At 41.1% G+C, this 18,894-nt stretch overlaps 1 protein-coding gene across 1 annotated transcript in view; it reads left to right on the forward strand.

The window, feature by feature from the left end:
• Window positions 1-18,894, forward strand: part of LOC141907706 (uncharacterized) — a 41,236-nt gene that overhangs the window by 12,612 nt on the left and 9,730 nt on the right. Inside the window, exon 3 of the mRNA XM_074797443.1 lies at window positions 13,280-13,653. Coding sequence (XP_074653544.1) covers window positions 13,280-13,653 — 374 coding nt within the window. The remainder of the gene's footprint in view (window positions 1-13,279; window positions 13,654-18,894) is intronic.

Here is an 18,894-nt window from a genome sequence, read left to right on the forward strand (position 1 = left end):
AAACCTAAACAATGATAACCATTCAGCGTCATTTTACAAACGACAACCGTAAATCGATGTGAAAAACGTCACAGGTTTATGTGTACACATACAAGCTATTTGGCAAAATATTATTGATAAAGATGTAGAATGGCTCCCTGGGATTATATAATGACCTCTATTTGAATGTCGAAATGTTATATCGCATTGAATATCGTGAGAAGACGTATTGTAATAGTAAAGGATGTATGATTATATCAGGAGCGGCAGGGATAAATAGAAATGATAAGTAAATCGGATTATTCGGTTAAATGGCGGATGTATTCACGATTTGGAAGTCTGATATAAAAGTCAGACCCTGACATGGGGATGCTAGTGGAATGACGAAGCTATCTACGATCTGAGTTGGGCCAGCGTGAATTTCATCGGCGGCTACAAGCGGTCTATATAAAAACGTGTAAACATATAATTTCAATATTCAAATGTTTTAGAAAATATGTTCGATATTAGACGTATGCAGGAGATTAGCAATTTATAATAGCATAGCTGTCATATACGGCTCCGCGTCCACTGATGGCATGTGTATAAGGTGACAATTCAATTCAATACTTTATTGATCCTTATTACATTGAAATTCCGGGATAAAATTCCAAAAATCAATAAATTTGCAAATTTTAAAATAAGAAAATACAAGACACACGGGTAATTCATACAGAATAACATGAATAAGTTATTTAAATGACAATGTCTACTTCAACCCAGACTCAAGTCTAGGATATCAAGTGACAGTCAGACCGGGCCCCAGGACCGGGCTGGCTGGCTACACGATATGCTCAAAGTCATGATGAAGCAGACATCAGAAGAGCTCTTTCTTCAACCATGGAGGCAATGAAGTTGCAGACCAGCTTAGAGGCAAAAGTGAATCGAAGTCACAAGTAAACAATTTTTTTTAAAATTAGACCAGTCGAAGACTATCATCTACCCAATCGCCAAATCTCATAATTCCCGAAATTTCTTTAAACTTCGATTTCAAATTTGCAATTCCACATTAGCTTATACCAGAAATTCTACATTTTTTTCGCAGGCGTCAAATAATTTATTAAAGTTAATTTTCTTGTTTGGTGGTTGGAAGGGAGTAGGGATTTAGGGAGTACCTGAATTTATTCGCTTCAACCATTGGTACTTGGAGGCAGACTATTAAGGCGGGCGTAGGGCCTCACTGTGACGCGATTCACAGCCACTGTCAGCGACTGCATCACAATGACCCACTGACCTATGTACCCATGCTACTGCCAGCGGAGATTGTGTCACGACCCACCAACCTGTCCGCCAAGGTTGCACCTGTCAGAGATGATGGCGTCACAATGACCTACGCGCCATTGCGACATGTTCTACTTTCTGCGACTTGGCCATCTCTCCGTGACGACATACGCTGCTCTTGCGACTGACACCGAAGCCCGGCTTTAATGGCGCCAACCAGTGGTACAGCTTGTAAAGTACGTGATGCGATGTATTTGCATCAATATCGCAGTGTGGTAAGAATGGAAACCACAGGAAGAATTGAAGTTCTGTTTTCTGGTGCTATTATTGAATTATAGATTTCATTGATTTTTTCATGTTATGTAAAGCCCTAGTAATTAGATAACCTTGTCTGTTGCGGGAGCACTGATATCAGCTTATTCCATCACTTCTTCTAGGGATAAGTTAGAAGATGATCATCTTCATCGATTCTCATTCCAATCAAACCATTGTTCAGCCTAGCCGTTCTTAGATAGCCGCGATATCAATTGGTCACTAGACTTTTTGCTGAAGCAACTACCAAGAAGCCCCAAATTGTACATCAGCACAGCTTTATGGAATAACTTTTCTGACTGCAAGATGGCCCCATGCCTGTTTGGCCGACCAAAAACAGATCAGGTCTGAGCAATATTTGAGCAGTGGTCAAATTATCGGAAGTGACAAACCTCGCTTTGTTAATGCATCGTTTAGTATTGAGTGAGTGGTTTACACGTGGCAAAATTTTGACTCGGTGGGGGGCCCCTGTCTGTGCCAATTTTAATTTGGCCCGGGCCAAATCTCTCCGTGTGATCGCGACTCAATATTCCACCTGCTTGGATTTTGTATGTATGCCTCCGAAGTGTGCGCCCTTATGTCCCTATGTGTTGAATAGGTGACAAAATAGCAGTATGACCTTTGGGAATGAATTGTAAGACCTTACCAGAAATTGATGTTTGGCTGCATAAAATCTATTCACAACGCTACTACCATTGAATAACTGTGTAACATCGATACATATCTATAATTGAATCGCAAAGCGTTGGCGTGTCCTAAACTTGATCGTTCATATCGTAGTGACATCGATAACTTTACTGCTGGTTCAATTTTCACCCGAGTAAAGACCGTTGAAGCGAAGACGAAGAGGATCGTCGCCTTTCATGGGCGGAAAATGCGTCTCTTTTTGAAGTCGGGAGAGCAAGTTCGTCGTGTCATCGGCCTCGAGCAGCGGTTGCGTCGGTGGAAGATAACAGTACGGCGAGAATCTTCGTCGCAGCACCGCCGGCCAGTCAGACGTTCCTCTCAATCATCTGACAATCGGCAATGTCAACACAAGCTGGTGATAAATGAACAAAATCGAGTTAACTTTGCTTGGTTGAATTTGATTAAGATAAAGGACAATCTATTACACATAATCTGTGCGCGCGTCTCTGCGATGTCGTCTTCTTCAGACTCGAACCGTAGGAAATATACGCGGCGTATTCTGGCCAAAAACTGACATTATGTCGCCGGCTCTCTGGTGAACCGTCGAATATGAACTAAAGCGTTGAAACTGGGGGAAATTAATTTGAAATTTTGAACTTTTTGTCGCGCTCATTTCCGTAAAATCTGTTTCACTTACCTTGGATATTAAGTAACAGTAAGCTGATTTAGGTCCCTGATAAGCGTTTCAAATGAACAAATACTGAAAATGACTGATATTTCGATTTGGAAAAATAGAAAAACCATTTTAGATGGAGTGACCATATTCCGCAGTTCACCTAGAAATTTGCTCATTGATTTACCATATTCAATGTTCCCCATGCGGTAATTTAATTAATTCTCCGCATTCAACATGTATGGCCATGTACAATATTAGATGGTTTGCCAAAAAGGGAAAAAAATCATTTTCAACAATTATATATCCTGAGTAATTAGTTGTCCGATCCATGGTACCGATTGAGCACAAATGAAACTTTTAAACATGGCGATTTTGATGGTAAATTTGGCTCAATTCTCAATGAAAATTGCGTAATATTCGATGATTTGCTGGAAAGCCAGCGACAGTCGATTTTTAAGATGTCTACGTTTCCGCTTAGATTTCCGTATTTAATTTTAACTGAGGCTTTGAGCTGTCTCCGCGTTGCTGCTGCTGCTGCTGTTGTTATAATCCGTTTGATGTTTATAATTATTTTACCAGTCTGAAACTTTTGTCTTAACGTTTCCGACAAAAACATCTCCGATGAATTTCGGTCAAAGCCGCTTCGCTTCTGTGAAATCGACTAGTAATTTTGTATACCAGTTGCGAACCTATAGCCACGATCGCCCGGAGATGATTTGGCCAAGGTTGAATCGGCACGGATCAGGCCCGAGTCAAATTAGGCCCGTGCCTAATTAGAGAGCGCGTTCAAACGTACTCATTCACGCGCCAGTCTGAACAGTAGTTCTGGCCAAAAATGCTGCGACTGCGGCTTAATTCTACTGATTTGGCATTTAAGTTGTTTTTGTATTGTCTAATAAGAAGAAAAAGATGACGACACCCACTCAGTCTCATCAGTTAAGATTACGCCTTTGTGCGTCCGCGACCGTAATTTCGTAAATAATGCTCATTAAACCTGTAATAAGTCTTGATAAAAGAAAGTCAAGAAAACCTTGTGCGTGTCAAATTTTCTTGAGCCTCGAGTCATGAAACGTGTTCGAATTAACTTTTTTTTTAGATAGATGGCAGGGTGGCCACTGACCTGGTTGATTGGGAAAAAGAATTTGCAAGAAAGGAAAACGTATTCGCAAGAAAATGAGGAAACTCGGGGTTTAATTCAGGGTTTGCTTGACGATACGTTTCTTTTTAATTTCAACATTTTTAACAAAGAAACTACAGATCATCTGCTACAGATTCACTCTTAGGAATTTTGTTTTATAACATGGCTAAATTAGGGAAATATCCTGGAATTTGTAAATGGGGGAACATCGCCATTGTGGATGGGGTGTAAACGAAAAGGAATCGGCATAGTTAGGTCTGAACTGAAGTCTTGAAAAAGTCTCTAAAACTTTATATGGCCGCGCTGTGTATTGAAATAACTATCCGGGGTGTTCGTCTCGTTTCATGATCGTCGTGTGTCTTGTGTGAGATCTGCTGAGAATTGAATCCCTGTTGCTTATTGTCGATTGATTAATTGATTTACCGTATAAGTCTTAGTGTCCTTTAGATAGGTTGATTACATCGCTGTGTACTTAACCTTTCGATCGATAGCTATCACTGGTGACTAGGTCGTCGCTGCTGTATCAATCAAAATCCGGTTAAAGCGATTGTCGTCGTATGACAATCCAATGAAACAGATCGGTTGCTCATTGTTTAATCGCAATCGTCTTCCGGTTAAGTAGGCATGGACTACGGTCCCTTCAGGTCAGAGGCCCCTTCATAAGCGGCGATTTGGCTCCGGCCAAATTGGCATGGACCACGCCCGAAATTTGACTCGGGTCAAACAGGAATTTGGCACCCGTATGATCAGTTGTTCCGTCCTTGGCCCGGGCCAAATATAGTAGATAATGTACATTTTTTATGAACGGCCATTACTTCTCCGGAACTGCCAGCCGTTCCTGATTTTCAGTATTTCGTTTATCCTGGAAAATACTAAAATGCACAGAATTGGCGCTTATTTACTTTGAATTGGCCTACATTGCCTGTTCTAGGTCGACGATGTGTTGCTTAGGGGTATGGATAATTTGTAATCTATATCTATGGAAAAGGTATGGGAAATAATAAAAATATTGGAAAACCCGTAAGTACGCTTTGTTTGAAAATGGAGCGCATTTTTTTTTTTGGTTCTACATGTGTGCACACAGAGGTAGGTCTTATCCACTCTGACTAATGATGAAAAACCTTTTATTTATAACGAAATATCCCCAAACCATCCCCCCTGCCGCCAGTCATGGATAACGGACTGTTGTTGATAATAATAAGTCACACCTGGGTTTCTATTAGGATTGAGTTACACGTGAACCACCTGTATTAATACAGCTCGGCGTTTATACAAGCACACATACGTATGTATTAATTTCACCTTGACGCTCAAACAACCATACACCCAAACACGCGTTACTGGTGAAGTATGTGTGTGTTGTGGATATTGTCGCAATGTTTATATCCAGACGTAAACAGAGCGCTTTTGTGATGTCATTAACGTTGTCTATCAGCGCTGGCGGTACAACAACGTGTACACGGGCTTTATTGCGCGCATAATGCCATTCGGTTATTGGACCTGAACGGTGAGACACACGGCGGGAGAGGCAGAGATACAGCCATACTACAGAGAACAGTCATCCAGTCAGCTGACTGATGTATATACACACGCGACGTAATAAAAACGTTAACGTTAACAATCGCGGAATAAAATCCGGCGAAGACCGATCGGCGCGCGCTTTATTGTCGCGAGTTTAAAATGATCTACGGCATTTCTCGCGATAACGGATAAGAATGACAACTACGCGGTCGTATCGTACTATTCACCCGGTATCTTCACGATTTGATTTCTCGTTCCTCTAATCGGATAACTAATATTTTCACGCTTGTGATATACGACGGATTTTGTTTTTATGCCGGTGGATTAAGTTGACAGGAGATGAATTAGAATATGGTAAGCGATTATTGCGCGTAGCGTGCTCGGATTTCACCGGGCACGTTATGTATCACCAAAGAAATATACCTATCACCGGTTCGATTCGATCGAATTGAATTAATTAACCGGTTTCCTGTCTAGACCCGATATCGATGACCTATAGTGCGCGTATCCACTCTGCGCTACCTTTATAGCCACTTGAATTCGTTAAAAAGACATGAAAATTAATTCAATAAAAGAGAGAGTCATGAAATTTAATTATTTAGATAATAGATGCCAATTATTTTGAAACGCCAATAGTACCCATCGACCAACGCAATACCCCTTAAATAATGCATAGTAATTGGCTTTGTATGAAAATATTTTATAACTGTTTTGACGCGTTAACCCTTTCAGTGCGTCTACACCACAGTGCGGTGTGTAAATCAGTGATAGATTTTGCTATTACACCGCAGTGCGATGTATTGATGTAATTAGTGATAAGTAAATTTATCTCTTGAAAAATGGCAGCACCTGTCAAACATAGTGAAATACTAGTAACTAATGATACACTGCGCCGCGGTGTAGACGCACTAGTGGTATTCCCGTTATTCAACACACTAGGGTGAAATTTTTCAAAATTTTCAGATTATCCCCAGTACTATTGGGTATTTATTAGTCAGCACTGAAAGGGTTAAACAACATTCATTCATCCCGATAATATAAGATGCAATTAAATATGCTACTTAATCGTAGACCACTTATCAGGTTAACGCTCACAATGACCTGTGACCAGTTTCAACTTTAACTTAAAGCTGAATTCTATCTACAAAACTAGTCACTGGTCTCGGTTTGAGAGCCCCATCAAAATTGTTTCATAGAATCGAGTTAGAATGTAGCCACGAACACATGGAGACGGCACGGATCAGGTGTCCACCGTAGTCAAAATTTGGGCCGTGCCTAATTAGAGAACGCGTTCATATGTAAACCACTTACTCGATACTAAACCATGCTCCAACAAAGCGAAGTGATTCACTCCCAGAACTAGTTGCAATTTTACATTCTTGACCCGTGCTTAAATTCGGCTGGGCCCGGTCCGACGTTTCTGGTCCGGCCAAAAATGCTCGCGTGATCGCGGCTTTCGTGACTCACGTCTTCGTCGGGGTCATGTGGAGAGAAGGGCGTGTTATATATTTCATCACTAAGATGGATGTTTGCTAATACGTTTGTTATTTGATGCGCTGCGATGTTACGTATAGCAGGGAGATGCAGCAGCGTACGTGTGCGTGTGTATGTTAGTATGTGTGCGTTTATATGATTTACGAATCGTCTCAGGTGTCCGGAAGACGACGAGGACTGTAGATTCCGATGATATTCAACTCGGCAATCAATATATCTCACAGTAGTAGAATCAGAGAGAGAGCGAGAGCGAGGGAGACGATGGCGATATTTTTATACATGCTCTCGTGAGCAATCGGATGATAGCTGCCTGCAGTTACTTATTTCCTCAATCTAAATTATGATGGTATTTGAGCGTGCGGTTCTTTTTATCGAGACATATATCAGATGAGATTACGCTCTATACGAAATGGTGGTTCTTTTTATGACGACGTAAGTTTGTGATCTATTGGGATATATAGGTAACCATACCCCCTCTACCCCAGAGGAACATCATTATTATGGATTTGTTCGTTACTTCCATTGCTTACGTCGTAAATGCGGCTGATCAATCTTCAGTCTAGAACCAAAGCTCTGAGCGCGTTTTGAATGCTTGGTCATATATCTAACACCTGGCATTTGAAGTCCATTGTTACTTTATTCATCGGCTGAAAAGGGGATGGATGGCGATAAAAGTTGTGATTGTACAGAGACGATTTGGTCCGGGCCTAATTGGCAAGGACCAGGCCTGAATCGAATTTGACCCATGCCCATGGCCCAGGTCAAAAATGCTTGTGTGGTCTCGGTTATAGGGTCGGATATCTGAAGGTCCAGAAGGCAGATCCATAGCTTCTCTAATCAGAAACTTCAATTACGCTTGTATTCAATGCCCTTAGTTTTCTCTTGACTTGATTTTCCTGAAAGCAGACAGGTGTGACAGCAGACCTTGTGCCAACAAGCTGGGAGTCTAACAGCAGATTAAACTTCCCATGAATCCTATTCTGGACTTAAACTCCTAACTGAACCCAATGAATGGGGATGCTCGTTTAAACGACGATCAGAGAGCAGTGTGTACGTTTTTCCATCAAACCTCGTGTGGTCGATCGGCCTGCGAAAACATCCTCCGCTAATAACGTCTCATCTCGGCTTGAACTCGACGGCGTGAGGCGAATACTGTCGGTTTAGTCGAACTGACTACCACTACCTGCACCACCACGGTTTTGTTGATGGTAGATAAAATCTTTCACGGCGTATACGTACGTCATACTCCCGTATAGTCACAGCTTGTGTGATTGAACGAAGGTCTGAGCTGATACCGAACAATCCGTATTGATTAAACATTATTCTCACCGGTAGACGTACGTACCGGCGCGTTCTTCGACACCGGCGCGCTCCTCGCCGCTGCCGTGCGACTATTGTCCGTAAAATTATCGCAAACTAGAATTGTCCGATGATGAAGTGTTATGGATTTTGTAATGGCGCTTTGAACGTTGATTTATCGCTTCATTGTCTCCGTCATCGGATAAAAATTGATTTTGTCCTCTGTTGCTGGTAACGCGGCGGCCGCTCAGCGGTGCTGGTAGTGATTATCTTGGTATTGGCGACGGCGAAAAGTTCAAGGGAAAAGAAGTCTGAATTTGGAGCAATTAGTTGTGATTAACATCAGAAATGCTGTTTTCTCTGTATGCTGGAATTCTAAAGGGGCTGTATTGTGACATCATGGCTGCTGAAGTAGCAAGGCTTTCAAACCCTCAGAAATATACAGAAATTTTAGCTTCATTTTTGCGATAATCTTCTATTTTTTCACATTAAGCTCAAACTGTTTTAAAGCAATTATCGGCATTGATAGAATTGACATCCACTCTGGTAGGGGCAGCGGATATTTTACGACGGATCGCTGATCTTCAAAGGGGATGCAAAATGAAAGGGGCGGCCGCTGCTCCAAAACCTGTTGATGTTGTGGAGAACACTGTTAAATGTGCATGTTGTAGTTTGAAATTATCTTTTCCATTTGACTTTTCCCCTCACCGTATTGCCACCGTAGGCAGAATAGTGTGGATAAGTGTCAATTTTACAATAGATAAAAGGATTGAAGTAGTCCTCGTTGTTGGTATGTTTGGTAAAAACTGTTTTGCGCAGCCAAACATTCTGGCATGAAAAGCGAATAAAGAATAAGAGTCTTAATTCGTTCGCTACGCTGACCAGGTCTTTTTGAATCAGGTGCTATTTTTAACCAGTAGTGGTGACTAATTTATGCGTATTTATAGATATATATACCGGATATTTGAACTCTGGTTTAAATTCAGTCCTTAATACTATTCTGGATTGATATTGATCCCTGAACTTGTGAATAAACTTAAACGCTAGAGTCCATGATAAAACTTATTCATAATATCTCTGAGACTCGGATAGATGTTAGTTTTGAAATTTTCACCATAAGTGTGTTGGTAACTCAGGGTTCTGAAATCTCCGACAGACCACCAAACTGGAAAACCTGAAAAACACAGGGAATCAGAAGAAATATAGATAAAAATCAGGGAAAACTCGGGGGGAAATTGACCGATTTTACGAACAACCTGGAAAACTCAGGGATTTGGATAATGCTATTGACCAAGTGTTTCAATGAAAAATGAATGAATTTTTACATTTTGAACCATGACTTTTTCTGATTATTTCTGGGAATTTTATGTGACCACATGATAAAATCAGGGAAAACTAAGGGGATTCGTGAATGGGTGGAAAGTAGCTACCCTGCGTGGTTGAAACATCGACTAGCTCATAGCTTCGAAGCGCAATCTTCAACGATACTATTACTGCCGATTGATAGAACTACCCAGAGGTGAAATTGAAATACTGCGGCAGCGTCCGTCGTCGAATATCTCTCTCTCTCTCTCTCTCTCTCTCTCTCTCTCTCTCTCTCTCTCTCTCTCTCATGCTGCCGTGATCGCAAGTTGACAATGTAGCTTCTCATAACTGTGGAATTAAATTCTTAAGTCAATATTCGATGCGATATGCGCGGATCGAATAATCAAAACGAAATAGGCATGCACATATGACTATGATTGTCATTCATTTTATCGATCATTTGTGCGCTGAAATGTTGCGTTGTGATTGAACGCTGGGCGAGATGGAGAATACCGACGGTCCTCTGCTAGTCCTCTAGCTGCAATATGTAGATGGTTTATTATATATGTATATGTATATACATATAATTATATATATTTTGAGGTAGTAAAAGATAGAGTAGAATTGGCCCTTGATTATCACTCGTTGATGTAATGATGTAACTGCATGGAATAGATGACCAGTTCATTAGGGATTACCGGCTACAGAGAGGTCTGGGTTGGCTGTCATCGGTTGTTGGTGGTGGTGAAAATTTCTAACGGCATAGTTACCCAGCTAGTTCGTCGTTCTTCAGGGGGGCCGCATTTCTGAGCCTAGTTAACGAATGTCGTGTACACATATGATTTACATTATTTACGGGAGTTGACACTCGGAGGGTAAATGATTAACGGAATATGATATCACTTCCCCGTGAAAATGATGTGAAAATATATACGTGCACATAACAATGGTACGTTAGCATAGGCTTGGGTAATTAGTGCTAAGGTTTGCTATAGTATTCAACGTTCAATGTGTTTGATTTGATGCGGTGTATTGATGTCATAAGTTACTAGTAGTTATCTGTATTAAAAGACAGCAGCTCGTGTCAAACATAGTGAAATATTGGTAACTGATGATACATCGCACTGCAGTGGTAACTAATGATACATCGTACCGCAGTGGTAACTAATGATACATCGCACTGCAGTGGTAACTGATGATATGTCCCACCGCGGTGTAGATGCACCAAAGCGGTATGCCCATTATTCAACACGCTGGGGTGGAATTTGAAAAAAATGGTATTCCAGTACTTTCGCGTATTAATCAGCACTGAAAGGGCTAAGTCTTGATTGTAAAAACTGGTGGTGGTCATTTGTTCCGTCAACCGCAGACAGTCGAGAGAAAGATGATAGGAATGATGGAAGTTGTCGAAGAAGAAATCGGGCGGTGCGTGATGTTGTCGAATGTGATTACGTGTATAAATGGCGCGGTAGCGTAAAATTGAAAATGCAAATGAGGAACGGATTGTTGGAATACGTGACGACTACATGAATAATTCTATTAATTCTGCCTTACAAAATAGAACGTGAATGAAACATCGACACGACAAGGAAATGATAGAAATTTCCTGTCGAATTTTCGTTCGTTTGTCGTTGAGGTTCTGATTCGCGATTTCGAACCGACCGTCGTAAAATGCGGCGTCGTCGTCATCGTTGTCATCGTCGTAGAAATTGTGGTTAACCGATCGTGTATGTTGACAGGAAATGGAATCGTATTGCCACTGTCAAAACGGGCTGCGCTACTAATGGGTCGGAGAAAAAGTCGCAGATGAGCTTTCAGAAAAATTTCAGGAAATGACTTAGCACCGGCCATTAATCTCTTGTATTTTGACTTCTCGAAATGACGTTCCGAATCAGGTTTAGGCCGGGGGAAATATTAGTTAGAAATGCAGTTATATTAATCAGCTCTAGACTATACTCCAGTTTTAATCTTCCTAGATATTTCTTCTTTTGGCTTCTATAGATAAATGTTCAGTTGTTTTGCCCAGTATTAGAATTATTATCCATAACTTAAATTAATGTAGATTACATTAGTTTAGTCTACATTAGTTTAAGTATCTTTGTTATCTAAACCTCATCGTTTCTTTGCTCATCGCCATTTCAGCGATGTTTTATAGCTGAAGAAACAAGTCACTAAATTTTCACGCTACATCCAAAAATGTGGAGGTGTAACGTCTCTGGTATTAACCCCTGAACCCAAGAATGGACATTAGAAATTGGAAACTGATATAATGACATGGATTCTATGAGGGTGTGGTTCTGGGTGTAAGTGTGATACTTGCACTTAAATAAAGAGTTATATTCAGTGGATCCACTGAGTCTCACTACACAACAAGTGACACTTTGTTGACTATTGACATTTAATTCGACGAACAAAGCTCGTGCATTATGAGCAACGTTTCGATTCACTTTCATTATGTATATTTACACGAATAGCGCTTAATAGTAAAAGACGCCGTTCCCACCCCCCCCCCCCCCCCCCCGAGGCTTCGTGATCCTAATTAAACACATTTTTAAACGGGCCGTTTTCGAGCGTCGGTGCCATTGTCATCATCGAGAGTCTCTCGTAAAGATCTCCGATGACGATGATGATGCCAGGTAACGTTCGATAATTGGAACGCTTATATGCCCGGTATACTCGTCGAAGCATGTACTAATTGTTGCTATCCAATCTTTCGCGGTTATATGTCAACATCTCCCGATGACATTAAGCAAGTTCTAATTAGACTACGAGTGGATAAGTTACATATACACGAGACATGTATATACACCGGGGTTCAGTGTAACGAGAGAGAGAGAGAGAAAGAGAGAGCTTACCGAAATTATTTTAGCCGTTGAGGCGACTGGAATAACATTGACCTAAGGCAGCAACTGTGCGCGGCTATGGATTACAGTCAGGTCTCCGGCAACCTGCTTATTATAGGTCAAAGCGCGCGGGTTTAATCTTATTATGTTCATTCGGCTGAAGAAAATATGCAGCCTGAGGAAATTGATTCCGGTGTTACATACAACGGATAGTCATGTTGTCAATATATGACGGTATTACAGTATCTATCTATGTATATAAACCCGATAGATACGTATTTGCAGGTGTGTTCAATCTGCAACCTACGGCCATCTGCGGTATATAGGCTCGATAAAGATAATCAATAGATTATGATAGTAAATACGAAATTGAATCACTTGCTGCTATTGTGGCCTTCTTGACACACGGATCAGTTTTGTCCTGCCATCGTGGCCATCTTGGACTGTCAGATATCAGTCTCCCCCATTGTGGCTATCTTGAATGATAAAATACTAGACACGACTGCTTCCATTGTGGCCATCTTTGTTAGAGATAGTTGGTTGCATATTGTGAAATGAAAGGGATAGTCGTTGGAAATTTTTTGTATGCCAATGATATAGAATGGATTCATATTCTCTATCTTCAGATTTATATATATATAAAAATCAAATACTGTTATTTCGTGCTTTGCGGCTGTCTTGAATAATGAAATGATAGATGTCCTGCTTCCATTGTGGCCATCTTTGTTAGAGATGGTAACAACCTTATGAAATGAAAGGCATAGTCGTGATCAAGTTTTTTGTATGTCAATAATTCAAAATGGATTCATATTCCGTATTTTTCAGATAAATATATTAGAATTACATACAGCACTACAGCGTGCTAGCCTCTCGAAGAACATGACAACAATAGAACCGACCGGTAACAATTGTAATACATCGTCGTCTACATTCTACAGTCCGTGGTCGAACACGAGTCCGGACCACGCCTCGTTCGGACTGGAGAACAATACCACGACGATGGACGCTCACGGACTGGACCGCAGCCACAACAGCGACTCGTCGTTCGGACTCAGTTTGAGCGCTTCGAGCGATCGATTTCTCGCGTTGAACGACCTCGTTTCGAAACTCGTCGACGACGACCAGACACCCGGATTCGGCGACCGTGATGACTCCAGTCGGTCGCGCTCGAATTCTGATATATTTTCATTCAGCGATGGGTATGTATTATTAATTGCGATGTTGTAGTTTTTCTTGACAGTGCAGCGTGGCCACTGACCTGGAAAACCTGGAAACGGCGGGGAATCAGAAAAATCTAGACTAAGTCCGGAAATTTGCTAAATTTTGCAATAAATCTGGAATTTGAACATGTTACCGACCACACATTTCTTTATGATTACACGATGTAACATTTGCATCCAAGAAATTCCTTGGATTCAATCGGGGAAATTCGTATTATAACATGGGAAAGTCAGGGAAAACTCAGGGAATTTGTAAATTGGTGGAAAGCAGCTGCCCTGCAGAGTTACATCTCTTACTGACATAAAGCCCCTTGAAATTGAACTACGGTAGTTGAGTAACCACCATAAGGGAACCTCGCGGATCATCAGAGAATCCTCGCTTGCCACAGTAGCAGTGTCGGTACCCTGTTGTAGCGGTCTCGACAAGCGTTGGAATCCTGCAGAGATTTCATGGCTCTTCTTTGGCCTCTCCCCTCTATAATCGATGATAGGAAACGTTGAACGTGATAATAATGCCCCCAATAATGGTGCTTGGCCGGTGAGAGATGGAAAAAATATAGCAACCATGATTCACGGGCAAATATTCTACCACAATATATGGATGCGATATTCCAGCGCTAAAGGACTCTAAAGGTCATTTAGCTATAATTTATGAAACTTTCGCTGAGAATATCAAACATATTTAGGAAATTTTGCTTTGTTTTAAGAAAATAAGCTTCTTAGTTGACTTTTAAGCGAGAATTGCTGCTCATAAATTAATGATAGGCGAGTGTCTCAGAAGAAAATTCAAGCTCGACGTAAATTCCTGTCTCACTGAGTGTCTATAAGCGTTGTTTTGAGATGAATGGGTTTTGTGTCGTAATCGATTGCAATGAATTATTGATGCGTCATTCGCCGTGATCCATTACATCGTTTAAAATTACTGCTCTCTAAAGCACCTGACTGCATCGGCATCGATGAACGCTAAGCGCTGGTCGTATGTCGCCGTAATTGAAGCCAAGCGACGATCAAAATATTGCCAAAAGTATTAGCGAAAGTTTTAGCCAGGTGATATCGCCGTCGTAGCTGCCTGTATTGTGCCTGATTAATTTGCAGCGTACTAATAGCACTTTGAAATGTAATTAAATCTTACGTCAGCAGTTTATCGTGATTATGATTAATTCAATTTCCTGAATGAATTATTATGTCTCCGCATTGGTGGAAGACGTCTTATTTTAGGCAGTGCGCAGAGCCGTCGGAAGGAATTTTTCAGCGGCGAGGCTTATTTCTGAAGGGGGTCTGGGGGCCCTCCCCTAGAAAAATTTTGAAAATCCAATCGCCGGAGATGCGTTTTGGGGCCATTTCACGGTCTCATTCATAGAAGCATGAGAAGTCGTGAGCAACCACCTAGTACAGAGAACTACGAGCTGCTACGCTGTACAGCATGCTTTTGAAAAAAATTTTCTTAGGCATAAAGTTGGGCGGCTTTATGCCGCCCCCGTTCCGACGGCCCTGGTTGTGCCATTCACTTGAGACTTTTTTAGTACGATAATTGTTGACAATTCTTGATGGATTTCTCCGAAACTTGGTGTGAGGATTGAGGCGGGTAGATGTACACCAGGGAAGCTATCTTGAATTTCTTGTTAGCGCGATTACAGCTTGCAATTCTCGATTGATTTTCATGAAACTTGGTGCGATGATTAGGGCAGGCGAGATGTCCAATCCTGAATATCCAAATATTCTTATGGTAATGGATTAGCAGGGACTGAGAGCAATGCTTGTGATATATCATCCTTAAGTTATCATATTGTTTCAGTCCTGTTAAAAGTCAGAATATTCTACGATCAGTCTTAACGGCTATCATTAATTCTGTCTGATTGAATAGTGGTAACACAGTGCCATGTGGTTTGGTTTCGGATCCAATGGGGATAGCTCCGAACTGGTCGGAGCCATCCCTTTCTCTAGAAATCAACTCTTATTACACAAACTTTGTTTGTTCTGTTTAGTGTTATATCTCTGAATGAGATGAGTTTTAGAGATAGCTGTCTGACGGTGTATATTCGCTTTCAATGTTGAGACCACATCTCTCGAGGGGAATATTATATATGTGTACTTGCCGTGAAGTAATTGTCTTTCAATTCATGATCACCGTTGCATCATGCCTCATCCGACCAATTAGTCACCTCTCCTCCGGTGATGATTACCGGCCGATTCCTCCGAGGAATCTGTTATTGTCGATTCTTCCCCTCTCTCTCTATCGATGACGTACGTCAGCGGTGGACTCCCGCTGAAGACGAGAAACGAACACTGGGGCGGTCACTTACCTTCAAATCGGGAAATGTTCGTTCCTTAAGAATAGTCAGGGAATTCCGTGAAAAAGCTGGGAAATTTGGGGAAATCTGTTGAGATAGCTAGCAATCAGTGTCCATCAATGTCTTACTTGACTGTGTTAATTGATCGGATTCTTAGCAGATCAAGTCAGGGAAAACAATGCGCATGGTGGGGAATGGTCCGGGAAAAGAGAGTCAAATAGTGGCCACGCTGACCACTATCGGTAACCCCACTATCGGTAACCGTAAATGTCATTTATGATTGGCTGTTCGTGCGAATATGGAACTAGATCATCATTATCATTATCCGCAATATAAGTGGCTCTTCGTTATCAATCTAATTATCTTTCACCCTCTGACAAGGATATATATATATATATATATATATATATATATATATATATATATTACAACAGCCCAGCAGGATTAAAACTTGGGATAAGTGGACAGCATCAGCAGGAAGATAGATATATATATATATATATATATATATATATATATATATATATATATATATATATATATATATATATATATATATATATATATATATATATATATATATATATATATCTTCCTGCTGATGCTGTCCACTTATCCCAAGTTTTAATCCTGCTGGGCTGTTGTAATATATACGGCTGTCGGCTGTACATGTCGCGATTGTCGTCACTTTGACGTCAGATTCCGCCGCAGGTATGGCGATATTGCGCTTATAATTCGGTTTATTGATTGATCCACATCAGTAATAACTATGATCGCTGTATAGTCAACCATTCACCGCGTGTACGGCGTATTCGTCTACCGCTTAGCGTCGACGACAATGACGACAAACTGGTTCCCTCCGATCTCGCAGCGATCGCGCGATCAAAAAGGAGTAGCTCGATTTCGAAAAAAATTAGGAACCGCTATCATACCAGCTATCCCACCAAATGGCGTGACAAGCGTTTAGTCTTTAGCTAAATTCATTAAGACCGGCTTAGATGTATATAGATCCCTCCAATAGTATATATAGTATTGTAAATAGTTGATGTATATATATTTTGTTACGTTTTCATTCTCTAAATTTTAATCACTTCAGTGTTGTTTTGTAAATATTTGTATATACATGTGTAATAGTTTTCCTCCATATACCATGGAAATGGTTGGAGTGTAAATAAAATCGTAAATTGTAAATCGTAATCGTAATCGTAATCTTTTCCCCCCATATACCGTGAAAATGGTTCGTGCGAAGATAAATCCCTTATTCCTTAAAAGCTGTCAATATCAGTCCATTTTCAATGAACTTTGGACTGAATTTCTGATGATGTAATAATGACGGTGGTAATGAAAATTTATTTGTTTATAAAGCGCTATACAATGGTTAGGCTCCTGAATTCATACATTATTGCCGGACCCACCAAATCTATACATTAAAATTGACTGTTCTATTCAGTTTTTTTTAATGATTGACTTATTTAAGAAAAAGTTCATTCAGTTTTGACTGAAATGCATAGAAGTAATTGAAGACCGAGTAATCCTAGTGGCACTAGCGGCCCGATAGCACTTTCAAAGGTTGACAGCCCTGTGAACTGTGAATTGCGCTATTTTTCCCCCGGCTTTCGCAGCCCTGGACGACTTAACGCGTGGAGGTTAGGTTAGGTTAGATAATAGAAGTTTTTTTTTCCTGCCGTATGTGGTAAAAACTCGGTAATTTCGTCGAAGGCGGTGTTGACTCGATTCATCTTTGATCATCATTGAGTATCTCTTTGACACATCGAGCGATGGAGGTTGCTTTCATCGTGTGCGTTGTTTACCCGATGATTCGTTGGGAGTGTTATAATCGTGGCGCGAACGTCGGCGTCTTTTGTCGTGCTTGATTATTGGTCACCTCGTCCTCCGCGTGTCTCCGGCGCGGCGCGGCGATGAAGGATCAATGACGAAATTGTTCGGCGCATTGTTCGATACACGATACATGTGTGGTCGCGCACGCGTTCCCGTCGACTTATCCCGAATTCGAGCTTCGTTCGATAAAATATTCAAAGAAACACAATCAAGCGATCGGTAACTTATAACCGATGCCTGATCATGCGTATGTGTCTTGAGTTTCTTAATCTGTAATAGACCGGGTACTGATATCAATTCTCGGGGAATAAACCTAGCTCAGTACATTTTCGAGAGTTAGATTTATCTGATAAGTAAGATAAGTTAATTTTCGATGCTTATGTTTTCAATGGACGTTTTAACGGTCCGGCCAAGTTTGGCCCATTTGCCAGTTGTTCCGGGGCAAATTTGGTGCGGGCCAAAAATAGTCGTGATCGTGGCCGGTGAGACGTAGTTTATTACTATGAAATTTGTTGCCACTTTCTCGCATACAGGATGTGTGTGCACCCTAGAATAAAAAGTAAGTCCTAAAACCCGTAAGTGGTAATACCGTCGAGCTCTCCAACCCTGGATCCTCGTCACTGTTTTATAAGATACAGGTGAAGTGGTAGCAGCAGCAGCCGTGTGGCTCGGTATCGAACGTATTAAATCGCCATCCATCTACGGCTTAAGTTCCAGACGGCTGCAGGTGTGGATGGATATTAGGCGGTGAAATCCATCATTGTCGTCGGCGCTATTGAAAAATTCCGCTCACAATCCGATCTGGAAATCACAGTTTTAATGGCGAGATCTTGTAGAATCGGCGACGATCGATTAGCCGCGAGAATCAGTTTGCCGTGTGAACAATTCATCATTTCAGTCACAGCCTTGTGTTGTTGATCATGACAAGTCATCAATTCTATAGCGTTTTATAGCGCGGCTGCTGCTGGTAGTGGTTTCTTGTTTTGGCGTTTTCTACGCAAATCGCCGTCGAATCGCTGATATTGAGATCATGATTGGATTCGTTTACTGAATAGGTATTTTTTCGGCTCGGTTGTCGGTTCAGTTATAA

This window comes from Tubulanus polymorphus, chromosome 6, assembly GCF_964204645.1.
Source record: "Tubulanus polymorphus chromosome 6, tnTubPoly1.2, whole genome shotgun sequence".
NCBI classification, from domain to species: domain Eukaryota; kingdom Metazoa; phylum Nemertea; class Palaeonemertea; order Tubulaniformes; family Tubulanidae; genus Tubulanus; species Tubulanus polymorphus.